Source organism: Ursus maritimus, unplaced genomic scaffold (assembly GCF_017311325.1).
Source record: "Ursus maritimus isolate PB19 unplaced genomic scaffold, ASM1731132v1 scaffold_30, whole genome shotgun sequence".
Classification (NCBI taxonomy): domain Eukaryota; kingdom Metazoa; phylum Chordata; class Mammalia; order Carnivora; family Ursidae; genus Ursus; species Ursus maritimus.
The window spans coordinates 10,737,083-10,764,839 of NW_024425564.1; the positions used below are offsets into that span (position 1 = coordinate 10,737,083).

Below are 27,757 nucleotides of genomic sequence, written 5' to 3' on the forward strand. Positions count from 1 at the left end.
AAGACTTCCAGGCCCTTCTGGCTCCCTGCACGTACGAGCAGAAGGACTCCATGGATCCAGGGCAGTTAGGAGCCAAAGCACAAAGCAGGGGTTGAGAGGGCAAGCCCCCACAGATATGGGAGAAGGACACTCGGTATCTGGGATGGGGACCAACAGTGCTCATCAAAGAGTTATCAGAAAATACCACAAAATGTAGGGTTGCTGGGCTCCCCGCTCTGGGGAACATTAACGAGCCATGAAGACACCCTTTCTTTCTTTGAGAACTACCACCATCCTCTCCACTCCCCACCCTATCACCCCCACTCCCACGTGCATACAACTCAATCTTTCAGAGCTGACTTCACTTGCCTCCATGACCACAACCGAGTCAAGGGGATTGTTTCTACTGAGATTTTAGTTTGGAGACTGATTCATTTTCAGTCTGGCTATTGGCCTGGATCGGGGTGGTGTGGACTTAGAAATGGGGTCACCGTTGTGGGGTGACAGAGCTTGGACGTAGGCCCGGTGAAGCACAGGGAGAAAGAAGAGTATATAACCAGACTAATAGCATATAAATATGCAGGCTGGCTCTGCATCAGGCATGGTCTTCACCTGGATGAGCTCATCTGACCCTCAGCACAGCGTTGCGGAGTGGGAACTAGCTGGTAGCTATTCTCGTCCAAGGTCGAGGACACGCATGTCTCAAGTGGCTTGAGTAAAGGTCACGCAGCTTGAAGAGGTGCAGTCAGGATTCAGTCCTCTGGTTTAACTCCAGAGCCATGCGCTGCCCATAAGGCCGGGAAGGGAGCTGAGCACTCAGAAGCCCAGGCCAGACTGTGGCAAGTGAGGGCCGGATGGAGGCAGATCCCTTGCTGCCCAGGTTCCGGCAGCGGTCCTCTCCCTCACACACCTGCTGGGAACGTTCATCCTACCATCTTCCAATACCCACCTTCCACTTGCTTTAAAAAAACAACACTTGGGTTATGTTTATGGTGGATTGCTATTGTTTGCAAGGAAAAGACTCTTAGGGAGGACACCTGCTCTTGATGAAATGAGGGAAAAAATGAAGTTTCTTTTCAGCTCTTTCCAGCTCCAGAAATTCTCTTTTCTGTCCTCATGCCTCAGATTGGGTACATAGGCATTTCACCCAGATTGGACTCTTGGATGTAATGAAGTTTTATTTGTTTGTTTATTTATTTATATAGAGAGAGCACAAGCAGGGGGAGGGGAAGAGGGAGCAGGAGAGAGAAAAATTTCATGGAGACTCCATGCTGAGTGATCCCACAACCCTGGGATCATGACCTGAGCTGAAATCAAGAGTGGGACGCTCAGCCGACTGAATCACCCAGGTGCCCCAACTCTTGGGTGTACTAAGGGAAATGTTCAGCTTTTCCTGTGTGTGGGCCCTGCTCTTTGGGTTCCCGGGGAAGCTCTACTCTAACGTTTAGCAAGGTCAGAATGACTGGGCAAAACCTCAGAGCGTGGGCTCTATTTCTGCCCCAAGCACACTTGTACATCTGCTTCGTAAAAAAAAAAAAAAAAAAGAAAAAAGAAATAATCAAAAAGGGCCCTTCCAAACACAAAGATAAGAAAAACAAACCTCCCTGGTTCCCATAAGATTAAAGTCATAGAGCCTTGCACATACTAAAAACGTAAGATAAAGTCTGTAACTTTCTGGAATGTCTTTCTTCCTGATGATTTGTAACTTTATGTTAAAAGAGAAAAAAAAAACATATATAACCGCACACCAAATGTTCCTTCCTCAGAGCACACTCTTCTTTGGGAAGAGTGTATATCCTGGGCAGCTGTCCTAACTTGGGCTCAAATAAAACTCTTTTCCTTTCTCTTTAAAATTTTTAAATAGGTTGGTTCGTTTTGGGTGGACAGGTGTCGGAACAGGCAATGGTCGGGTGATGCCACCTGAGCAGCTGGAGGGCCTCATCTTTGCACCCTCTGAGTTTGAAAGTAAAAGTGCCCCTAGCAGAAAAAATCCCTCAGGGGATGAGCCCTTTCGGGTGGAGGCAGGACGAGGGAGAGACAGTGAGGAACCCCAAACTCTAGGAATTGTCAAAGAAATTATGCTATTTGTTGTGGATTCGGGCAGAGTGGCCTTATTTTCTTTCTCCAGCTGTGACAAGAGCCAGCCAAGGTGCTCCGTGTCCAACAGGAGAACCCAAGCAACGTACATAGTGGGAGAGAAAATAGCACAAGGCTGGTAACTTCGTTTATAGTTTAAGTAAGAAGATTCTGTTTCTTATAATAGTCATATTCTACAGCCAGTTTAACAAATATCATTTCTATTGCAAGCACCAAACTATAGAGGATTAAACCGAATTTTATTTTAAACTACTGACTAGTAAAGGGAACTTATTATTGTAAGAAATAGAATCTATACAGATTTAAATTCGAGCAAGATCTTCATTCCTTCTCTGTAGCCACTTTGTTTGTAATACTTCTCAAATGTAATACATACATACGGTAACACATAGGGACATATATAGTGAAAATGTATACTGGAATGTAAATATTCTGAATCTTCTTTATCTTTGCCGAGCAAGAAATTTTCAACAGGGCATTTACATTCTTCAAAAAGTTACATCAACAATTATTCAACCCTTGACATCAAAGACAATTGCAGCTTCTATTTCTACAGATTCGGTGTAAAGAAATAGGTCTAAAATCTCCGATTTCCAGAGTTACCCGACAAAGTCAATGCCTTAGCAGAAGATCCCGTACACATGACGGTATGACCACAAAACAAAAGAGGAAAGACGCAGTTCTGTCAATTGTCTCAACCACAGATGGCAGGAGTCTAGCACAAATGCCTTCTTCTCTCTTGCTGCCATAACAGAAGCCCCGGCGTCGGAGTGGGCGTTCTCCCGCAGCCTAGAGGCAGCCTGCGATGTCCTTCCAGTGCATCATTCCAGAAAGCCACTATTCAGCTGTGGGTGACGGCGTCCCAGTTAACATCTGTACCCGTCTGTGGGTTTTGGGGTTGCAAATGGTAGGATCCTCTGGCTAATTTATGCAAAAGGAGCGATAGGTATGGTTACTGACAGCTCGTAACACCATCGGAAGGACTCCAGGTGCACTGTCTGAACATGGAAGAGCAGGCCAGCTAAGAGAGCTGCTCAGGCCAGAAGCACCACGCCTCCACCATGATCACGAAGCTTCTGAGTCGACCAGCTGTCCTGTGCTTCCCACGGTCCACTGTCCCGACTTGAGGCCAACGACTTGCTTTGCCCACTCACTGCTCCCAGACTCACTTCGCAGCTCCTGCCTGACAGACGTAAGTCATGCAGGGAGCTGCAGGGGCAGGGGAGTCAGCAGAATGCTGGCACCGCTGCCCCGCGGAGCAGGGAGGCACGCTGGGACCAGGAATGACGTGGACTGAGCTCATCTGCGTGCTCGTCTCAGGATACACGTCCGGCATCAGAGGTGGAAAGGCGGAGCAGGATCGTAAGAAATAACTGTAAGATACAGAAATTGGAACTTGGCAGTGTTCACCCAGGACCAGGGGGTTCGTGGGACGTGAGCCTGGTGGCGCTCACTCTAAAAGGCTTTGGCAGACCCGGAGGAACGGGTTATCCTAACTCAGTGACACTGACCGTTGACATCCACCAACGAACTCACTTGGTTCAGATTTTACTCTCACCCAGCAAACTTCTGGTGATAATTAAGCTCTCCAGGTGTGCAGGAACTAACGCCCCAAGATCATTTAGCACCATGCCTGCCACGTGCTACGCATTCAAGACATGCCTATGGTTTTTATATTTCAAGTTTCTCTTTTGAGAATATATTTATATATTCTCTTTTGAAAGTTTGATATTTCAAAAGTTTCTCTTTTAAATATCTTGACCAATTAACCCCAAGGTTTCATTTTGTCAGTTTCTCTTCCTCTCTGGACATTAACGGATTTCCTTTCTGATTTCTATTTTTCTGTTGAGGTTTTGCTTGGTGTGAGATAGCTTCCAGACACAGGTCTTCCCCAGGTCTTCTCAGCTAGGCTCTGGACCTCAACACACACCCTGGGACAAGAGACTCCATTAAGGTTGCTGCCCGCCCTCTCCCAGATGCCAAGGGGCAGCTTCTGGTCTCTTGAGATACCACCATCCTTTGGCGTCCTTACATGGCCACACCCTGTGGCATCATGGAGCATCTCTGATACTCCTTTGTCAAGCCTGCTGTGGTGAAGGGAGGAAGCAAGAGATCTCTGAGGAGGAGAAGGCAGAACACCCCAGTGGTGAGGCAGGCCCATGAATGCCAGAGCAAGACCCCTTCTTTTGGGACTAGAAGGGTCTGTCCCACCTCCCACCGTGGAGCCTTCCCGCAGCTCTGCCTTTCCAGCTGCACTCCCTGCCCCGGACCTTCTCTTCTTTTGCTGCCTGTCATGTCCTCCCACAGCCTTTGCACACATGAGTCTCTGGCCTGCCATGCTTTCTCCTCATTCCTCTCCCCCTCTCGATGCCCGCCAGTCTTTCAAGGCATAGCTCAGATGCCACCGCCTCCCCAGGCCTGCCTTGGTTTTCCCCTTCCTGTCAGAATCATTTCTTCACCATCTGGGCTCCCAAATGACTCAATGGGGCTTCTCCATCCAGATCCCATTGGATCTGGCCATATGATTATTTGTGAATCTGTCTGCATTCCCCACAGGATTTGAAGTTTTCCAGGGCAAAACCATGTTTTATTCATCTTTATAGGCCCAGTGCCTACAACATTAAAAAAATCTGAATTGGATTAACCTGGTGAAGAAAACATGTCCAGGCTACTTGGACAAGCTCCCTCCAGCAGGTGGGATAGATGCTTGTGAGTCTAGGACCCTTGGCAGAGACATCAAGGAGAGACTACCCCTCCCTGTTGTTTTCCTTATCTCCCTTCCATCTCTTCCCTCCCCGTCTTAAAATATATATACAAATATACGCGACCCCCAATCAGATAAATAACCCTCTGGGAACAAGCTGTGTGAAAGCTTTGAGACTCTCTGGTTTCATGGCACCATTTTGAAATACAGCGCTTGTTATGCTGTTGGCTCACGCATGAACTATAATGTTCCAAACATTGCTGAGAAATGCGTGTATTTCCTATGTGAGAAGCCTGATTTGTAATGGCTTGTACATGTGGAGAGAGCCCCGAACTACGCACCAGAACAATGGGGTATTACGATTGCCTCAGGAACGAACTGGTTTTGTGGCATTGATGAGACTTTTCTGTCCTTTGCACCTCTGCTTCCCCTTCCATGAAGTGAAGGGTGGGGCAGTGACACCTAGGTCTCTCCAGCTCTGGAGTTCTGGGAGGTTCTGATTCTTACTTCACTTTGGGGTGAAAGAAGAGAAGCTATCTTCAGATCATGGCGTCTTTTACCCCTTCTCTTCTGACAAGGCTGAGAAGGGTCCAGATCCACTAACACTGAGATCGAAGAAGACTTGGAAGTTCTATGACTCGATATAATAAGGAAAGGCTTGTCCTCTCCGTCTTGAGGATCCCCAGAAGAAGCCACCACAAAGGTGACACAGACCCTGCCCGAACACTTTCCTTCCCTCTCCATGGGGCTGCCGGAGTAGCTGAGACAACGGTTGTGCTCTCGTCCCCATGGGGAGGCCATGGATGTCAGTCACTATTTGCATAATCAATTACCATGAAACTTAAAATATCTGGGCCCTTAATTACAGAAGAAGATAAGACTCCTCAGTGAGGCCTGGAAGGGATTGTGTTTAGAGGGCTCGGGGGAAAGACTGGGGTCACTACTCAACGAGCTCGCAGCTGAGTGATTCCTGTATCTGTGTCCCTGGGCGCCGTCCCGGACCCCACCTCCTGAAGCTTTGACTCCAGGCACAGGCGCTTCCCTGTCTTGTGCCCGGTTGCTGAGTCCTTCCAACTGGACTCCTGGTGTCTCTCTCAGGAGATGAATGTCTTTATTACCTGGCTCCTCTTCTCCACCCTCATGGAAACAGTCAGCTCGTGAGGGAGTTTGGATTTTATCCTAAGAGTCCTCCACCTTCCCCAAGGGCTTTCGGTGGTGGCAGTACGTGGTCATTGCTGGATTTTCAAACGACGGCTCTGGTTATAACCAGCAAGTGCACTGGAGCGGGCGGCCAAAATGGGACAGGAAGACACCAAGGAGGAGATCATCAATGTGGTTTGGGTGACAGGTGATGGTGGCGTGGACCAGGATGGGGACTGTGGGGATGGCTAGGGAAGAGATTGGAGAGGTGACCGGGAACACAACCCCTGAACGTGGGGCATGAGGACCAGAGAGCAAGGAGGAGGGCCTACCTCACTGGCTGCAGCAACTGGACGGGAGGTGGGGCTGCTCACTGAGACAGGAAGGGCTGCGGAGGAGCTGGTGTGAGGGGGGAAGGGGGGAAGGAGAGAGGGCAGTGAGGGGCTGTGGGGGGCGAGAAGAGCTCACGTGAAATGCAGGCACTGGCCTCTCTTTAGCCTCATGCTTCTCTTTCAGAGGCCACCCATGATTCTGCCTCTGCTTCACAGAAACCACCTCCAACAATGTTCTGGGCCTCAAAGTCCCCGTGAAATCGCATCTCAGCACCAGTGGAAAGAACGCTGTGTTGAGGTTCGGGGATGCGCTGGATGGAGGCTCGGCCCGATCCATCAACCTGCTCTGCAACTTTTACATGTCGCGACTTCTCTGAGCCTCAGTTCCATCTTTTCTAAAAGGAGAGCTTTGGACGTGACGTTGTCTAAGAAAGCTCTGTAATAGTTGCCATATGTTCCAATTCTTTATTACTCCATAATTCTCTTTGCCAAGGCTACATGCTGCATATTTCAAAAATGGACTGGTGGTGCCACACTTTAGAAGCACTGACTACGTACCGTGTAGTGTGTGGTTACACGGCAGTGTTTTTCAATTACTTGATTTGAAGAGTTAACATAGGCTGCAGTTAAACATAGAGCTGGGTTATCTGAATTCAAATCCCATTTCAGCCACTTGCTAGGTGTGTGATCGTGCCAAACTCCTGAACTTCTCTGTGCCTCGGTTTCGCCATCTGCAAAATGGGCTCACGATTATCATGACAATGATACAATTAATATATGAGAAGGACCATATGTATCGGATAATTATTGTCTAAGCAACCACTCTTGGCCTTCACTTTCTTATCTGTAAAACGCGATTGCTCTCACCACTTATTAATAAGAACATGGGGGAAATGAAATAAAAGCATTTATCTACTTAAAGCATGCAACACAAAGCCTAGTTCTTGGTAAGTACTCCATGAGCGTGGGTGGACAGCCAGCCAGATAGCCACAGCGCGGAGCTCGCTCCCACTCCCTTTCCAGTTTCGCGAGAACAAGCTGAACCCTATGTCCTTTGCGTGTGCATTTGTGGCAGGAGAGAAACCAATTAAGTGCTGTGCTATTTTTTCCTCCTGGTGTTTGATAAGCTTTTATTTAAAAATAATACCAAGTTTTCCCTTAGTGGTTTGCTTTAAAAGTAGCATGATGTGCTTTGTCTCAGCAGTTTCCATCCTCCACTGAGTCCTTGAAGGTCTGTTTCTCCCCAGGACAGTTTTAAAGTAGAAATACACATGCTGGCATGCTTTCTCCTGAACCTAACATCTAGTTTCCATTTATTGAAAATGAGTTGAAGGAAAAAATGAAGAAAGGATCTCATAATTATGCTCCCCCCCCAATGTTCTTTTAAACACGTTGCTCCTAGCAGAATCTCTGTGTTTGCCACGAAATTCTGCAGCTTATGAAAATTTAAGAGCAACATGGGTCCAGAGAAGAGTCAAAATTAATATTCGACACTTAGCACAAATGAAAATGTTCCTGGGGAGGAGAACACTCCCCAGACCATTTATTCCAGGCATTTATGAGTATGTGCTTGATGAAGGAAAAGTGAAGCTCGAGGAGTCAGGAAAGGGAACCATACAGTGGGAGCCATGAGTCCAGAGCGCGGCCAGTGTGACCGGAAAGAACGAGAAAGCATGGTGACATGCCCTCTGCTTCTTGCTGCACCCGCCCCCCCCCCCCCCCGCCAGTCTCGCGGTGATTATAATGAGCAGACTGGCCAGATCTGTACTGAAATGCACTAGAGAAGAGGAAATGCAAACTTTTCAACTGCCTTTCATTCTAGACCAAACTGTACTGTTCCGCCCCCTCTGGCCTGTTCTCCCTCAGCCGCTGTTGTAAATTGGTGTATCAGAAAAGCAGTGACTCAGGCAGCAGAGGCTTGAGGAAATGTGTGGCTTAATGAGGAGGAAAGAAGGTCTGATGCTGATTGTAAAGAAGAAGAAGGAGGGGGAGGGGGAGGAGGAGGAGGAAGAAGAAGAAGGAGGAGGGGGAGGGGGAGGAGGAGGAGGAGGAGGAGGGGAGGAGGAGGAGGAGGAGGAGAGGAAGGCGGCGGCTTCGTTTTGTATCCCATGCTCCACGTTCAAGTTCATTGCGGGCCCAGACTTTGAAGGGGATGGTGAGGCAGGGTGGCGGAACGCAGCATCCTCTCTGCGCTTCCTCTTCTCTCACATGCCTCCTTGGCGGCTACCCGATCTGATGTATGGTAAGCGCTGTGTAGAGCGGAAATGCGTTGCCAGGAACGACCGTCAGGAGCAGACAAGGCTGTGAGAACATGCATTCCTAGGCCCTCATCAAACGCGAGGTTTTCTTCTGCTGCCTGCATCATTCTGGGGGGCTGTGTCCTCTTGCAACAGTCAATACAACCGTCTCAGGGACCTTACCTACATCTTGTCCTGATCTTGGTCTCTACCCTCCCCCTGCTTCAGCAAACGAAGCTTGAGCGGCAGGCACGTCAGGGTCCGGCGGTGATTGTCTAGACCCTCTAAGCCCCACGTGACCCTCCACTGCCAAGTCACTACATTTGGTGTAAAGGGTCCCCCCGCCCCGGGGTGGTGGTCCCTCAGGCTAACAAAGATCACCTGGATAGACTCGGGCAGCCCCTAGAAGCTGGCGAAGGTGAGGAACAGCCTCCCCTGGGTCCTGTGGACACCCTGGTGTCAGCCCAGTGAGACCCACTTGAGACTCCGGCCTCCCCAACTGCCAGGTAAGATATTTGTGTTGTTTATGTCACACTGAACTGGTGAGAACTTGTTACAGCAGCAACAGGAAACGAGTACTCAGGATTCCTGACATAATGGACCCCCCACCCCCCCGTTTTGCAGATAAGGAACCAGGGGATTTGCCGACGTGGATGAAATCACGTCGATAACCAACAGGGGCTGCTGACAACAGGAGCAACTTCTTTATGCTGAACGCAATTCTGAGCCCTTGGTGCACATCCCTCGTGACGTCAGCAGAACCCTAAGGCAGCGGCTGTCATTCTTATCCCCATTTTACAGATGAAGATACTGAGGTACAGTGACGTCAAAGGCAGGGGGCGAGTCAGCAAGCTACCGGGAGTTTGCACCCAGGCATTTCGGAAATGACTTAATTATCCCTGGTTTATTAGTGAGTCCCTGCGGAACCACCCAACGCCCACCAACCCCTAGAGTTACTTAACTTTATCTCGTTGCATCATGCCGACCCTGGGAGGGCTGTGGGATCTTTCCCTTCTGAGCCGAAGCGAACAAGGCACAGGGATGTTGGTGATTCCCGCCCTCCTGCCCGACTCCTACCTCTCAACAGCTCCCCACCCCCTGCTCTGGCCCCAGGAGACACACAGAAGAGACAGGACAGGGTATCTGACTTCAGCCAGCTGCTGGCTTCTCTTGGGCTACGTTTGGGAACTGGAGTGTCACTTTTTTTCAGGTCAGACCTCATGACAAGACTGTCCCTAAGGCTTTGATCAACCGCTGTTGGCTGCCTGGAGCAAGGGGACATTGCACCAGAGAGAACAATCCACAGTGAGCTCTTCCCCAGCCACACACGGGTCTGCAATGTTTGCGGAAGGCAGTCTCGGGATGGCCGAGCGTTTGGGATGCCGCAGCACCAGCGGTCCTGGGTCAAGGCTGTGTTTATAGCCAACACAGTGTATTGAGTTAGACTGTATATTTATGCAGGGCGGTCTGAAGAGGGGCTGGTGGAGACTGGGGAGGCAGAATGCCCCAGCCGCTCCTTGATGTCACCAATCTCCCATGCGAACCACTGTCCTTGGCGGCCCAGGGGAGAGGACGACACAGCGCCTGCCACCGACAAGTGTCCTCACTATCTGGACACTACAGTAAAATAAACCAGCGAACAAACAGGAGCTCTAGCCGACGAGGGCCATCTGGTCACGGGCCAGAGGTGTTTGAGGGGCACAGGTGCACGGGCTGCTGGCCCCATCAGTGCGGCTTCAGGAAAATGAGATTTCAAAGCACGAGTGCGTGGGTGAGGAGGGAGATTGTCCCTGATGGAGAGAAAATTATGGGGAGAGACGGGCTGGAAGGTTCAAGCAAGCTTATTTGAGGACCATGACCCGAGCAGGTTCACTGGCATAAAGGACTCATGGGGGCACCAAAAAGTCCTCATGTTGGTTATCACTGAACCATTCATTCATTCGACAAATACTTATTGTTTGCCCGCCCTGTGCCAGGTGCTAGGGACCCAGCAGTAAATAAATCATGTGCTCTCAGATGTGAGGGCTGTTGCCCTGATTTGGGCTCCAGCCGTCCTGCCCCGTGCTCCTGGCAGCCTGGCTCTGATCTTCAATCCTGCCTGCGGAGAGGGATTCCCATTTCAGGCCATTCTTCCTGCAGACACGTACACCTGCCCTCCCCCAGCCAGCGCCTGGCTCCTCTGACGTGGGGCAGACACAGGAGCTCCGCTAGAATAAATTACCGCCCCATCATCTTCATGCATAAAACATGGCACAGGCGGCCGGGAGAGGCTCGGCCCCGCAGCCCCGCGCGGCAGCTGCGTTCGGGCCAGCGCAGAGTTAAGGGAAGGAAAGGAAAAGCAAGTTACAAGATAAAAGAAGTCAACGGAAGCCTCAGACACAAAAAAGAGAAGAGGTTTTTTTTTTTTTTTTTTTAATTTTTATACACTTGGACGTGTCTTCCGTATCGCTGTGCGCCCTGTTGCTCCCTGCCATGAGAAGGCTTTAGAAGGCTCACCTTGGGACCATGGTGCTACCGTCTCGGTTACACTGGATCAGAAGCAGGCCATGGAGGGACCGGATCCGGAGGCGGCAGCTCAACCGTGAGTGTCCCAAGGGTGTGGCCGGCGCCCCTCCTTGGCGCTGGCCTGCTTCTCCATACCCTCCCCTACACACTCTTACCTGCCCCCTTCTCCGTCGTCCTGGGCACCCTCTCCTGAAGCCTTCCTTCTCCTTTCCTCTCTCTTCCTGTTTGCTGCCTGCAGCTCCATCCTAATTAGGAGTAACGAAATACACTTTGTTTCAAGTAGCCAGCAAGAGAGGGCCTCTTTCTTTCTGCCTCTAGATGGAAAATACAGATAAGTCTTTATGCCAGTAGAGGAGTTGTGCGAACTAGAACTTTTGTTTATTACAGGGGGCGGGGTGGCGGGGGGGGGATATGCACCGTCTGAACGGAACAGCCATGTAGCTAGAGTGGGGGAAACGCGAGTGAGGCACATTTCCTTTAAAGGACCAACGTCTGTTTCTTAAAGGATCAGACTCACGCTGAGGTTCTCCTTGAGTTGACAGGAACGCTAACCAAAGGGGAGATTTCGGTGTGGAAGTAATTTGAGAAGGCAAAAGCATTCCAAATGTATGCCCAGACCATTACCCACCAATAAGTAACATATTGGTCTGTGTCTGTTGCTGGAAAGGGTAATTTAAGTCAGGTGTCAGCAAATTCAAACAGCGGGGCTAGGCTAAGGAGGCAAATGAGCCAAAGGGCTGTTTTCACAGCCGTGAGGAACAGCCCCCTTTCTCTTTGTCCTGGGAAAAACAACAGTGAAGCCATGATGGCAAACGACAACTGACACGTGGCCTCAGCGTGAGGAGGCAACAGGGAACGGTGGGGACTGTGGTAAAATGGGGAAGCACATGTCCTCCCACAGAAAGGCATGCACTGTTTGATGTCATCAGATTGCTTTCATAAGGAATGAGGTCCAAGTTGCCAGGTTTCCTGATTTTTCCAGAAAAGCAAAAACATGCTAATTTCTAAGTCAGAGTGCTCAAGTCTAAACGCTGGCAGTGAACTCTTTAAATGCTAAAGAGCTGACAGGACGGTCGGATGCAGAATGGGACTACTGCGGGCCACTGAGCCCTAGTTTCAGGTCAGTGTTGCTCTCATTAAAGGCCCAACACGTGGTGTTACTTAAGTCTAGTTATACGTTGGCGAGACTTACATATAAGAAGTCCCTGGTGAAGACAGTAAAATGAAGAGGAATGAGGGGCTTAGGAACATAAAAAACAAGCACAGTGGCAGTCTGCTAGCTTAGGGGGCCAACCTGGGCTGCTTGGATTTCAAACGGCACCCCACACATGCGCGATTGTGCCCAGCTAAATCTTGAGTACAATTAAAGAGCCGTTAGCAATTTCTGAGAGCCATTACCTTCTTATTCACCTTCTTTCACCCGAGCCTCCTTGAGTTCCGATTCCACTTTCTGCGTCCACGGGAAAAGGGCTGTGGTCCTATGGATTTCGAACACCTCTGCGGCGGGATGTGTCCCTGAGAAAGGATGGCTTGATCCGTGTTGTTGCACAGCAATGGGGAGGCGGCCTACCGTCCACCAACAAAAATTCTGGGGAAGACCTGTGTCATTACGGGCGATTTTACTTTAGTGATGAGGCTAACAGCTGGGCATTGGGGGAAGGTTTCTGGACAGTTTTACTGTGAAACAATGATGCGTTGATAAATGCTTCCTCCAAGTTGGACGTGAAGCTGGCCAGTCCCGACCTCTTTGACATAAGCGTCTGAGAGAGGAGGGGATTCTGACTTTCCTCCAGGGTGGTCAATAGCCCCGCCCTGCTGGAGGCAGTATGAGTCAGAAATAGCAGGGGATTCAGTGACTTTGTTTTGGGTTGATTTTTCCAACTCTTGGAACACCTGTGCATATTTGAATTAGAGGCCATGGAATTAGAGGCCGTGGAAAGGGAAACAGAGTGAAGACACTGAAGAGAGAAAGAACGATGGAGAAGTGTCTCACTGCAAACGCCAGGCTAGCCGTCAGCATTATTTTGCAATTCCTAAACTCCGTCTTTGACATTTTGATTACTTTTTCTGTCCCTTTCTCTGAGGCTTTTCTCACAGGCTAGCATCCCCTCTGACTCAGAGACCCAAGAATAACCCTTGGGGTTATTTTGTCACTGAGAAAAATGAGTTAATAACCCATTCCACTCCAATCCACAAAGGGACCATGAACGGCAATAGGAGGGCCACGTGCTGCCACTTCCGTGCCCAGGCAGACATTGCCAATCAATCACAGCTCGCTCGCACCCTCCCAGGGAAGCCAGGCCCAGGCTTGGAATCCTTTCCCATCCAGCACTGCTATTAGATTTGCTTCAAGAGCCAAAACCCTCATTTGTATTCCATTGCTTTGTAACAAATTACCACAAGTGTATTGTCTTAAAACAACACGCATTTATTACCTTGCAGTTTCCATCAGTCAGGAGACTGGGCATGAATTAGCGAGGTCAGCTCAGGGTTTGCCAATGCTGTGGTCAACGCGTCCAGAACCTGTCTCCTTTGGGGCTCACAGTCTCCCTCCAAACTCAAAGGTTGTTGGCAGAATTTAGTTCCTTGTGGTTGTAAGACTGAGGCCCTCAGCAACTGACGGCTCCCCACTGTTCCCTGTCACATGGCCCTCTCTACAACATGGTGGTTCTGCCTTCTCAAGGCCAACCCAGAGAATATCCGGTGCTGCTTGTAATCTCTCTTTTCAAGACCTCTCCTGATTAGGCCAGGCCCACCAAGGATAATCTTCTTTTGATTCACTCAGAATCATCTGATCAGGGATCTAAATTACATCTGTAAAATCCTTAATCTTTGCCCATATGACGTAGCCTAGTCATGGAAGTAAAATCTCATCATATTCACAAGTGTTTCCCACACTCTAGATAAGGGAATTACATGAGTGTGTATATACTAGAGTCAGGAATCAAGGGGCTGTCTTTGGATTCTGCTTACCACAAAACCCGTCATCGTTGCAATAGAACCTGGATTTTGAGCTACTGGAAAGGTTTTCTTTTTTACTTTTTATTATGAAAATTTTCAAATATACAGAAAAGTAGAGAAAATAACACAATGAATCCTATATACCTATCACCTAAACGACTGCTAACATTTTGCCATATTCGTTTCATATGCTTCCTGCCAACGTATTTTAAAATAAATTGTCACAAATTGTTGTGACATCTCTACTCTAAATATTTTAGTAAGAGCATCTCTAAAAGGTAAGGTCCTTATTCTATGTAACTGCCTAATAAAATCAATGCTCCCCTAATATTATTCGACACACGGTCCATATCCAAATCTCCTCAGGCAGAAACCAATTCTGATTGTGCTCTGTATGCCTATAACTCTCAGCAAAATGCCCGGCACCTAGCGTACTCAGGAAAGGTTTGAGTTCAATCAAAATTATATCCCTGTTAAAGCAACGACTCCCAAAGTCCATTTTCCCTTCATGCCTCTTTTTTTTCCTTTTCACTTGCAGTGTCTATAATGAGATACTGATGTTATTTAGAGTCTATAGTAATCCAGGATGGAACATAATGGAGCCAAGCTATGAGAGCTAGAATGTGTTACCCTTCTCAGGGATATTGGCATTTTTAAAGGGGCCACCAGAGAAAGACCCAAACACGTGATGGAGGCAGACAGAAGAGGGGCTCATCCAACTCCCTGGAAACCCTATTAGGCTACTTACCTGACACCCCCAGGTTAAAAGGGGTATGAGCAGTAGCACAGGGGAATCTGGACTGTCTGAATGATGACAGCAGTGTCAGGGCAGTGAGGGGGAGCTGCTGCGACCCCTTCTTTACTCTGCTGACGTTAGGGGACATTAGGGAAAGGAAGCCTGGCAAGTGTATCTGCTTTGATAACTGGGAGATTTGGCTTCTTACAGCTTCTTCGCTATGGTCCTGTGGGCAAGTCACTCAACCTCCCTGGATGCCCACTTCCTTAACCATAAAATGGCTATTATAAGGATACTGGGCTCATGGTGCCGTTTGGGATTAAGACCTAAATTATGGCAACTCCTTACACAGTGCCTGGTACGTGGCAGTGATTGCTGTGGGCATCTGAGAGAACAGAAGTGGTGACTATGACATGGGAGACAGTTTAGAGGGGCCACCAGTGCCCCCACCATGCTTTTGGGCTGGGAAAGAAAGGCCGTGCTGGAGGAGGGAGCCCCTCTTCCTCAGCCTCATCCTCCCCCACCCCCATGTCCAGCCACGTGCACCACCCCAGGCAGGAGGGTCTGGCCAAGTCAGGGAGAACCACTCTAGTCCCAGGGGGTGCAACAGCTCCTTTTTTCTGGAAAACATGGTGTGCTCTCCACCAGTGGATCCCCAGGCTGTTTTCAGTACAAGTAGACCATCCAGACAACTTAATCCAAGTGGGACTTACTGGTTTGCCTTTCCTGAAAGGTTTTGCCTCCGTGTCTGGGTGGAGCTTTGATAGAGAAGGCCGCAGGAGAACATCCTCTGTGGACCCCAGGGAACAGAATTAAGCGAGTTCTGCGTGTCCCTGAAAAGACAATAGTGACAAAGCCGCTTAGGGAAAGTTGGCGTCTCTGAGGTATGCTGGTGACTTCCTTCCCAGGGGCAGTGGGACTCACTTGTCTTGTTCAGCTGCTCTCACTGTTCCCCTGGCTCAATGTGGGGCTGTTCTTAACCTCGAAAGGCAGGAGGGGGCCTGCAGGCCACTGTGTGGGCTCTTCTGTCTGCGGCAGTCCTGCACTGACCGCTTTGCACAAGGACAGAAGAAGCCAGCGCTCCGTGCTGACCCTGTGTGGATCTGGGAGCACTCTGCTTCTAGAAAGGTCTTGTGGTCTCCTCTACATAACTGGTGTCTCCAGAAGAAGCAGAAGCCAAGAGTTGATGCTGGGCGGGTCCCAGGGAGCCGCAGAGGCCCCTGGAAGGGGGAGAGTGCAGGGCGCCTGTCCCGGCAGCCTCCATCCACGGGGCCACCAATGTGCAGATGGCCCTACGCCTGAGCGCCAGCATCAGCTTACAGGGCCACGCACTTCCTATCGGCTTGCTGCTCCCGTGCACCTGTTACCTGGCGAGGCTCCCCCCACATGTTGTGGCTGGACCTCCCTCCCGTTTCTCCCCCGGGCTCCTCCCTCTGGGATTTGTGCACCGTCGGGGAAGCCATGCGGCTGCAGCTGCAGCTTTTCAGCTCACAGTCTCCTGCTGTCCTTCTTCTTTTTAGTTAATTAATTTAATTTAATTTTTTAATTTATTATATGTTAGTGACCATACAGTCCATCATTAGTTTTTGATAGTGTTCCATGATTCATTGTTTGTGTATACCACCAGTGCTCCATGCAATATGTGCGCTCCTTAATACCCATCACCAGGCTATCCCATCCCCCCGCCCCCTCTCCTCTAAAACCCTCAGTTTGTTTCCCAGAGTCTATAGTCTCTCATAGTTCATTTCTCCCTCTGTTTACCCCCTCTTCATTCTTCCCTTCCTTCTCCTACTGATCTCCCTGCTATTCCTTATGTTCCATAAATGAGTGAAACCATATGATAATTGTCTTTCTCTGCTTCACTTAGCATAATCTCCTCCAGTCCCATCCAGGTTGCTGCAAATGTTGGGTAATCGTTCTTTCTGATGGCTGAGTAATATTCCATTATATATATGGACCGCATCTTCTTAATCAAGTCATCTGTTGAAGGACATCTCGGCTCCTTCCACAATTTAGCTATTGTGGACAATGCTGCTATGAACATTGGGGTGCATATGGCCCTTCTCTTCACTACATCTGTATCTTTGCGGTAAATACCCAGTAGTGCAATTGCTGGGTCATAGAGTAGCTCTATTTTTAACTTTTTGAGGGACCTCCACCCTGTTTTCCAGAGTGGCTGTACCAACTTGCATTCCCACCAACAGTGTCAGAGGGATCCCCTTTCTCCACATCCTCTCCAACATTTGTTATTTCCTGCCTTGTCAATTTTTGCCATTCTAACTGGTGTAAGGTGGTATTTCAATGTGGTTTGTATTTGAATTTTCCTGATGGCTAATGATTTTGAACATTTTTTCATGTGCCTGTTGGCCATTTGTATGTCTTCATTGGAAAAGTGTCTGTTCATATATTCTGCCCATTTTTTTATTTGATTATTTATTTCTTGGGTATTGAGCTTGAGAAGTTCTTTATAGATCTTGGATACCAGCCTTTTATCTGTAGTGTCATTTGCAAATGCCTTCTCGTCCGTGGGTTGCCTCTTTGTTTCCCGCTGTCCTTCTGACCCCATCAGCAGTGCTCCTTGTTGTCTGCTCCGGGCTGGGCTTCTCTGTCCGCCCCTATCCACCTGAGAGGATTCCTCTTGTGGCTTCTGGCTCCTTTAAAGCCATAAGCTTAAAAATTAGGAAGGAGGTCAATGAGGGGGTCACCCTGAGTATAAAAAATGAAGAAAGAAGCCTTTTAGGACATTCTTTGTCATCCCCAAGTGACATATTCTCCTGGGCTCCAGTTTATCCACCTGCTCAAATTGTCCATTAACAGCCTCAGCTCAGAGAGCAGGCAGCCCCCCCACCCCGGCCTGAGCTTCTCCCCACATCTCGTTTACCCCCACAGTTCTGCCAGTTACGTAGAATTCAGTTGTGTTTTGTTTAGGGGTCCCAGCATTCCTACTGATGTAAGAATTATTTATATACCTTCACACATGGCATTCCCTGTTTTCTCATGATTCAGAAGAAAAATTGCTTCTCTAGAAGACTCACCCTTCTTCTCCCTGCCTTCATCATTGAGTCCGTGTGTGCCATTGCCAAGGGCCCCATTCCAGCTCCTACTGTCAAGGAAAAAAAGGGATGGGAAACCCGAGAAAGGGAGATACTTTGAATAATTCAAGGGGATTCTGTTGGTGGAGAAAGTGCTCTCTTTGTATGTACATTGATCTGGACAGATATTTTAGCTGTCTCCAGCCAAGGACGGACAAAAGAGAGGGTGTGGAGGGCAAAGGGAAGGAGAGGAAAAGAAACACAGACAACGACAACGAACAAAAATGAAAAGGAATGAAAGCAGCAGAGGGATTAGAGAACTCGGGGCTTGGTGACAGATCCTGAAGCCTTTCATTCTCAGGTTGGTTGTTTGTAGACGGATATAAAGAGCCTCAAAGTTAATCACTAGAATAACAACTGCTCTCTGGTTAGAAGCAGAAAATTAGCAAAAGAGCACATTTTCTTGGTAGCGTTAAGCTAGTCTATTAAGTTGGGAGTGGGGGAAGGAGGGTCCTAAGGGAATGGAAACCATCTCGAAATATGTTAGCCAAATATAACCCACTACATGCACACCAGATTTTCCTCCAAAACAGCAAGATTAGAAATTGTTTAACTGCATATGAATTGTGTGTGTGTACACGCACACACACACACACACAACACTGGCACTTCACTGTCAAGACTGGGAAGACCATGAGCTTGGGCAGTAACGCTAAAAAATAAACCTGTTCATTTTGTTTTGATCTGATACAAAGCCATTGTCTCCCTGATCTAAGAACCAGGCAACACATAAACACATAAGACAGAAAGGATAAGTCATCTAGAATCCCCAGCCCACCAGCACAGAGCCAAGTGCTTACATTTCTTTCACTAAAATACACTTAATGTATTGTTTTTGTAGGATCTGTTCTGCAGCTCGCTTGTTTCATTTAGCAACGTAACTCGAATACCTTCCTATGTCAGTCAAGAGCCATAAATATCTTCAGACTGGGTCCATACAGCCAAATGGAAATGAAGGCTTGCAGAGTCTGGGCAGTCTAAGTGTACCTAATCTGACCGCTGAAAGCCACACACACACAGATTATAATTGTAAAAATGGATTGTATTGGATGAGGACTGAGGCATCTGATTAATTATTCACCTTGCCTGGAGTCTGTGGCTTCCGCAGCCATGGGGTGCTGCCTCTGAGTCCCCAGATGGTAATGTAGGGTGGAACCCTTCCCCCACAAAGGGCAAATCTTTGCACCCTCCACCAAAATGAATGCCGACTTGGGAGCAAGACCCTTTCCTATCCCCTCGCAGGCTGGTCCCTTGGTGCCTGGTTTCCAAGGCACCAGAGGTGTTCTCATGCTTGGGGGTGGGTGGCTTGGCACTTGTCCCCGTCACGGAATGGAGAGAGACATCTAGAGCCAGAGCCTACACACAGAACAGCCGAGCAAGATCAAGAAAACGGAGTCCGGGATATTTGCTGGCAATGAATTGCTGCCACCCAAACTTTTGTTCCCTGAGGATGTGCTACCAACAGAGCCAAATTAATCCAATCCTTCCATTTCCAAGCAAGCGACAGACATTTCGCTTGCTAAGACTGTTAAAGGGAAAAGAGCAAATACATGTAAACAAGACTGCAAAGAACCTCGAGAGATTCCTCCTCTGGACCAAGAGGAAGCTTTACTTTGGTCTGGATGGCTTCAAAGGGACAGAAAGGATGCTCTTTTGAGCCCATCAGAGGACATGGCATGAGGGAAATTTGTGGGCTTGGAAGCACCCCTCTAAATGGTGCCAATGGTGAAGGAGACGTGTGAGCTGTGTTCTTTAAATGTGTTCCAAGATTTCATTAGTAACAATTTTCTCATACAGAAAAGTTGCAGGAATTCGAGTGGGAACGCCTACACACCTACCACCTAGAGCCTACCACCGATGTTCTACTCAACTTGCTTTCTTCCTGTCCATCCATACCTCTATTCCTCTATCCATCCACCAACAAATCTTATTTTTTTAATGCTTGACACTTCACTCTAAACACTTCAACATATCTGTCATTCAATCCTTGTTAATGGTTCTTCTAAAAAGTTTTAGTCCAGTTTATTGAGGTATGATATACAGAGAGTACTTTTACTGTTTAATGCACAGTCCTATCAATGTTGACAAACATCTGTGGCTGAATAACCACCTCAAGGATCAAGATCCAGAAGTCCCACCACCCAAACATGCCCTCCTGCCCCATTTGCCATCAACCCCTCTCCCTAGACTTTGTCAACCAATGTTCTATTTTCTGTCTTCCAGATTTGCCTTTTCCAGAATATTTCAGAAATGGACTCCTATAGTCTGAAGGGTTTTGAGTCTGGCTTCTCTCACTTAGCTGAATACATTTGAGGTCCATCCATGCTGTTGCATGAATGTTCTTCGCTGCGGACATTATCCCATTACTGGGTATATCTTTATAAGGTGTGATTATTTGCAGGTGGTAAGATCTCTAGTCAAACACCATGGGTAGACAGCAATCGGAGTGGACGACCCCCCAAGTCTCAGTGGTCTTCATGTATCTGTTCCCTTCTCAGGGGAAGCTGTAGACAAATCAAGGACAATGAAGCTTTCTGCCTCATCTATACCCTGAGAATATCGGTGGGACCTGCTCAGGGTGCTTTATTCAGTCCGGGGAAATGAGTACAGTTCAGCATGTGTCAGACCAGTCATCAACCGTACTGTATGGGGTTGTAGAAGCTATATCCAAGACGGGGGTCGCTTTCCCCAGTGGGAGACCCGGAATCAGCACACAGCTGTACAGGCCCCATAAGCTAAGCTACAGTTGCCAAGGATCCAGGACTCCTCCTGGGGTTGAGGAACTTTCTGGCTGCCCTGTTATCTCTCTGTGCTTTCTCCCTAACTCGAACTAAAATGTTGTGTTTTGCATCAAGAGCAATAATGTCCTGTAGCCAGAAGGAAAAGAGTGAAAGGATGTCTCGATTTCTTAAGGAAAGCACGTACTTTAGCTTTTAGCTTTTAATCCAGCTGTTAAATGAGTAGCCCAGACATTGTTACAATTCCCCCAAAGGACAAAAGCTTGATTTCCTTCCAAACAGAAGTTAAATGAAGTTGAATTGAGTTTTAACTTCACAGTTAAAATGAAGCTGTTTGGTTTCTGAAATCCTCAGGGTGAGACGACATATTCTTTTGTTCACCATCCCCCTAATGCAATCTCCGTTTCTGTATCATCTGTGATGTGGGGGACCATGAGCGTCCCTTCCAAGGCTGTGGGACTTGCTTCCAGGTCTTTGATCATCTACGAGACGTCGATCGGACCACTCACCATCTTGGTGTTCAATACACAAACATCCTTTCTCACCCAGGTCGGAAGTTTGGCTGTGGTCTCTCGTGTACCCCAACTTTCATCACATGTTAAGGGTATCCCTTCCAGAGCTCCGCTGCCCCAGTCATCCAAGTGCTCTCCAGTCCCAGATACAACCCCGTTCTCAGGGCCTCGCCTTACCTCTTCCCGCATCAAACAGAACCACTCCTCTCCATCACTTCCTGACACTGGTGTGGCCCAGGCGACGGGTCCCAACGTGTCAGGTTGATAAAAATGATTCCAACCTTATGCTTTTGTGGCTAGAGCTGATTTCACCTATATTCTCTCATTGGAGATTCATTGCTACTCTGTAAGGTAGAAAGATCTGTCTTAACCCCCTGTCACTTTTGTGGGAATGAAGTTTCCGTGAGAAAGGAGCCATGGGGGAGCACCTAACATTTCCCCACCAGGAACTCACACCAGGAACCATGCTAGGGGCTGAGTCATGCTTTCACTGAACACTCCGTCCAACCCCATGAGGTTGGTCCTTGTACCCATTTTGCAGGAGAGGACTTGGAGTCTCAAAAAATTGAACGGCTTGCTAAGGGCCACATAGTTACTAAGTGACAGAATATAGCCCACATTCAAAATCACTTCCTTAAAATCCAGGCTCATTTTTACTGCTAAAACTTTTACTGCCAGGACTCCAGCTCAAATCAGTGGACTTCCAATCTAGCCATTTTTCCAGCCCCCTGAGCTCTCTGTTCAGAAAATTTATCTTACTCTGCACCCCAAATCTCAAAGTTTGGGCCTCACTGAAATGCATACAGCTCTGGGAGTCTCCCAAAGGTGGTCTCCAGGGCCGGCAATGTCCGCCAGCAGTAAAAGGGGTGTGTGGTATCTATCGGGCACAGTGTCTCCCGAGCTATGCTCAATGTTCAGGAAGCTGAGAAAGACTCATAAGGAAAACACACAAAATGTTAAAATCTTTGTGGAATATCTGCCCCAAGTCCCCAGTTTCTCTTCTATGCCAGACAAGGGTGGTAAGGACCACTGAGAAACCTGGCCACCCAACACACTTGGACTCAGAGCTGGGGCTGGTCTGGAGCAACCAACTGGCTTGGGGCAGACAGGTGCCCCAAGTCTCCTGCGGAACTAGGTGAGATCAGGCGGGCTCCTCTTGCCCTCCGTGCCCAGGGTTGTTGCCTCCAGAGTTCCAGCCCTGCCTGCGATCCCTTGACCCACGAGACTCGCCTCTCCCTACTTGTTCAGCCGGTTCCCATCCTGGCAGTGGCTTCTAACAGTTTCCCCACAACTGCCCAGAGGCTCAGCTGAATGGCGGAAGAGGGTGGAGTGAGAGCGACTCGAATCATTGCAGGATGTGGTGGCCCCAACTTGGGGCCCTTTCCTGCCCAGCACCGACTCCCAAGCTCAGTCCAGGGCTGCTGCTGGGCTCTCCAGAAGATGTCTCTCTTCATACCCACCAGGACCCCCCCCCAACTCCTCCCGCTCCTAGTTCATCATGTGTATGTGGTAACCCCGAAACTGGTGACCTCCTCCCCGGTGCAGCTGGGATGGCATGCACCTTCGCTTCTGCGCCCAGCACAGCCCCAAAGATTCGGCACCTGGAAACCACCCCTCCCATGGAGGTCACGCTCTCCACTTCCCTTCCGACCTTGGGGAGAGGTTTGTACCTCACCACAGAGCTCCTGCCCTCCCCGGGCTGCAGCAGGCTGGATCGCCCACGAGCTCTGGGCTGGTGTGTCCGTCAGCCCCACCAGGTTCATCCGCCCTCGGGGCAGGTGGAATCCCCCTCACTAGAGTCATGAGCATTCGGGGAGACAGCGTGGGAAAATACTGCGTCTGCTGCGGAACCATGCAGATGTCTCTGTTCTTAGTCCAGTGCCTGAGAGCATGCCTTTACAATTTTTTAATTCTTTCTTAAAGATTTTTATTTATTTATGTATTTGACAGACAGAGAGAGAGGAAACACAAGCAGGGGGAGCGGGAGAGAAAGAAGCAGGCTTTCCACTGAGCAGGGAGCCCGACCCGGGGCTCGATCCCAGGACCCTGAGATCATGACCTGAGCTGAAGGCAGACGCTTAAGGACTGAGCCACCCAGGCGCCCCACCTTTACAATTTTAGTTGTTTTTAAAATATAATTTATTATAAAAACATATAGAATTTATTATGACGTTCTTAATGGGCTTATTCTTGTTAGTTTTACTATTTGAAAAATGGAACACTTGCTTCTAGGAGACTGGGGGCTCCAGAAAGTGGCATTTCCCTAAGTGGTTCCTTTTGGCAGTTGCTGTGTCGGGACTGTGGGGCCCTGAAGTCAGCCAGGAGACCCACAGCCCAGCAGCCTGGGACTGGCAGAGGGGCTCAGGAGCCCGGACATGCAGACCCGCCTCTTCTTGCCCTTGGCTTCCACTGGAGAACACCCATGTCCTAGCCCCCTGGTCTTCAGCCCCTCCTCTCCTGCCAGCTTCCTTCAGAGGGAATTCCTGCCCTCTACCTCATGATTCCCCCTGTTTACTCTCTTTAAAATGGTCACGGTCTTGCATCTCCGTTATACCGGGAACGGTCACAAATTCAAAGAAATCACAGGAGAATTAATGCTCTATGTTCACACCACCAATTTCCTTCAAAGCATACATGAATTATTTTCCACTTTTAAAAATGTGCAGAAAGAGAAAAGAAAATACACAGCAATTCAAAATAGAATACCAAGTACTGACTTGTAGAAATTCTCAGGCTTCTTATTCTTAAGGAGAAACAAAGACTTACAATCGGTGTCCCCACTGTTTACACACTGACCTTCCCAAGTGCTTTAGGAGATGAATCTCTTCCATCTGCCCTTTTGCCCTTCAGTTTTCATCTGCTAAGCAAAGGTACTCTTTAGCCTACTTAACGTGGATCATCATAAATCTGAACTAGTGAGACCTCACATGGCGCAGCTCGGCTCTCCTCTATGCCTGTGGCAAAATGCCCACCAATATGAATACCTAATAAAATCCTCACGAACAGCCAAATAGAAGCAGCGGAAGCAGTTTCCCTCTTCCGCACACAATAGCTGTGACTAATCACACAGCCTCTTCTCCAGGTGCAGTGACTTTTCACCTTCAGTTTTACAAACTGTAAATAGCATTCATTTATGAAACTGTCTTTCTGAACGCGGTGCTTTCAAAAATGACTCACGTGTGACTCAGAGAAAGCAACAATCTCTGTAACTTTGAACCTCATGCAATTTTTTTCAGTTTCTTCCGTTCACGAAGTTTCTTGGTGGAGTCCTCAGGGTTTTCAATATACAGTATCATGTCATCTGCCGATAGGAAAAGCTTCCCTTCTTCCTTACCAATGTGGATTCCTTTCTTTTGTCTGAAAGCTGTGGCGAGGACTTCCAGTACTATGTTGAATAAAAGTGGTGAGAGTGGACATCCTTGTCTTGTTTCTGACCTTAAGGGAAAGGCTCTCAGTTTTTCACCACTGAGTACGATGCTGGCTGTGGGGTTTTCATATATGGCCTCTATTAGGTTGAGGTATGTTCCCTTTAAACCTACTTTGTGGAGGGCTTTCATCAGGAATGGATGTTGTACTTTGTCAAATGCTTTTTCTGCATCTATTGAAATGATCGTATATGGTTTTTATCCTTTCTCTGTTGATGCGATGTATCACACTGACCGATTTGTGAATATTGAACCACTCTTGCATCTCAGGAACATATCCCACGTGACCGCGGTGAATCATTATTTTAATGCATTGTTGGATTCAGTTTGCTAGGATTTTTTTTGAAGTATTTTGCATCTATGTTCATCAGAGATGTTGGCCTGTAGTTCTCTTTTCGTGTCTTTATCTGGTTTTGGTATCACGGTAATTCTGGCCTCAGATTTAGATTTGGAAGCTTTCCTTCCTCTCCTATTTTTTGAAAAAGGGTGAAAATAGGTACTAACTCTTCTTTAAATGTTTGGTGGAATTCACGTCTGAGACGGCTGCCTGGACACGGACTTTTGTTTGTTGGAAGTTTTTTGATTACTGACTTGATTTCTTTGCTGGAAATCGATCTGCTCAAATTTTCTATTTCTTCCTGATTCGGTTTTGGGAGGTTATAAGTTTCTAGGAACTTATCCTTTTCTTCTAGGTGGTCCAGTTTGTTGACATATAATTTTCCATACTATTCTCTTATAATCCCTTTTCTCTGTGGTGTCAGTTTCTTGCATTTTTGATTTTGACTTCTCTGTCTTATTTTGATGAGTCTGGCTAGAGGCTAGTTAATTTTGTTTATCTTTTCAAAAAACCAGCACCTGGTTTCATTGATCTCTTCTGTTTTTCTTTCTATATCATTTATTTCTGCTCTGATCTTAATTATTTCCTTCTTTCTGTTGGCTTGGGGTTTTGTTTGTTCTTTTTCTAGCTCCTTCAGGTGCAAGTTGAGGTTGTTTAATTGACATTTTTCTTGCTTGTTGAGGTCAGCCTGAATTGCTATAAACTTCCCTCTTAGAACAGTTTTGCTGCATCCCAAAGATTTTGGACTGTTGTGCTTTCATTTTCATTTGTCTCCAAGTATTTTCTGATTTCCTCTTTGATTTCTTAATTGACCAGTCATTGCTTAGTAGCGTGTTATTTAACCTCCATGTATTTGTGGTCTTTCCAGATTTTTTCTTGTGGTTGATTTCTAGTTTCATAGCGTTGTGGTTGCAAAGGGTACATGGTATTATGACTTAAATCTTTCTGAGTATGTTGAGACTTGTTTTGTGGCCTAACATGTGATCTGTCCTGGAGAAGTTTCTACCTGCACTTGAAAAGAATATGCATTTCGCTGTTTTAGGATGGAATGTTCTGAATGTATCTGTTAGATTCATCTGGTCCAATGTGTCATTCAGAGCCCCAGTTTCCTTGTTGATTTTCTGTTTGGACGATCTATCCATTGATGTAAGTGGGGTGTTATAGTCCCCTACTGTTACTGTATTAGTATTGATTACTGTTATGCCTGTTCTTTGCTGCTTTCTCTATTTGGATGCTCCCATGTTGGGTGCATAAATATTTACAATGGTTACATCTTCTTGTTGGATTGTTCCCTTAATGATTATGTAGTGACCTTCTTTCTGTCCTGTCCCAGTCTTTGTTTTAGAGTCTAGTTTGTCCCGTAGGAGTGTTGCTACCTAGTTTTCTTTTCACTTCCATATGCGTGATAAATGCTTCTCTATCCTCTCACGTTCCACCTGCATATGTGGTTAGGTCTGAAATGAGTCTCTTGTAGGCAGCATACAGATGGGTCTTGCTTTTTTATCCATCCCGTCACCCTATGTCTTTTGATTGGAGCATTTAGTCCATTTACATTCAACGTAATTATTGGTAGGTATGTACTTAGTGCCATTTTGTTACTTGTTTTATGGCTGTTTTTGTAGTTCTCTTACTTTCTTCTCTCATGGGTGCTGGTTTTCTTTAGTGATATACTTGGATTCCCTTTTCTCTTTATTTTTTGTCTGTCTATTACTGGCTTTTGATTTGTGGTTACCGCTAGATTTATATATGACATCTGCATACAGCAGTCTGTATTCAGTCGGTGGTCACTTATGTTGGAATCCATTCTTTACTTCTATCCCCCACATTTTAGGGATATGGTGTCATACTTTACATCCTTTTGTTTTGTGAATTATCTCACTGATTTTTAAAGATATACTTAATTTTACTGCTTTTGTGCTCCCTACTTTTCTTACTCCTGCTTGTGGTCTTTTCTTTCCACTCAAAGAGTCCCCTTTAACATTTCTTGTAAGGCTGGCTTAGTGGTGATGAATTCCTTTAACTTCTGTTTGTCTGGGAAAGTCTTTAGCTCTCCTTCTATTCTGAATGAGAGCCTTGCTGGATAAAGTATTGTTGGCGGCATAGTTGTTCCTTCCAGCATTTGACTATAGCATGCTACCCCTTCCAGCCTACAAAGTTTCTGCTGAAAAATCCTTATGGCCTTATGGGGTTTCCCCTGTATGTAACTGTTTTCTTTTCTCTTGCTGCTTTTAAAATTCTCTATTTATCACTACTTTTTGACGTTTTAATTACTCTGTGTCTTGGTGTGGACCTCCTTGGGTTGATTTTGTTAGGGGCTCTCTTTGCCTCCTAGATCTGGATTTCTGTTTCCTTCCTCAGATTATGGAAGTTTTCAGCTATTATTTCTTCAAATAAATTTTCTGCTTCTTGTTCTCTCTCTTCTCCTTCTGGAATCACTATAATGTGAAAGTTATTATGTCTGATGGTGTTGCTGAGTTCCCTGAGTCTGTTTTCCTTTTTTTAGTATTTTTTTCTCTGCTGTTCAGCTTGATTGCTTTCCATTACTCCATCCTCCAGGTCATGGGTCCATTCTGCTTCCTTTAGTCTACTCTTTATTCCATCTAGTGTATTTCTAATTTAATTGTTGAGTTCTTCATCTCTGATTGGTTCTTTTTCATGTTTTCTCTCTCTCTTTTGAAGGTCTCACATCGCTCCTCCACTCTTCTCAAGCCCAGGGAGTCTCTTTATGACTACTGCTTTCAATTCTCTCTTGGGCATATTTCTCTGTGTCATTTAGCTCTCTTGCTGTGATTTTATCCTGTTCTTATATATGGAACATATTCCTCTGTCTTCTCATTTTTACCAGCTCCCTGTGTCTGTTTCTATGTGTTAGGAAAGGCAGCTACATCTCCTGCTCTTAAAGGTAGTGGCCTGACAGAGAAGAGGTCCTGGAGGGCCCTGGACTGCAACGTCCCTTCACCAG

The 27,757-nt window shown here is 47.3% G+C and overlaps 1 protein-coding gene across 1 annotated transcript in view; it reads left to right on the top strand.

Annotated features, from left to right (window-relative positions):
* The first annotated feature begins 10,335 nt into the window (after positions 1-10,335).
* The window catches only part of RIPOR2 (RHO family interacting cell polarization regulator 2), a 222,326-nt gene continuing 204,904 nt past the window's right edge, over positions 10,336-27,757 (top strand). Inside the window, exon 1 of the mRNA XM_040644911.1 lies at positions 10,336-11,070. Within this exon, the coding sequence (XP_040500845.1) occupies positions 10,995-11,070 (76 nt within the window). The 5' untranslated portion in view covers positions 10,336-10,994. The remainder of the gene's footprint in view (positions 11,071-27,757) is intronic.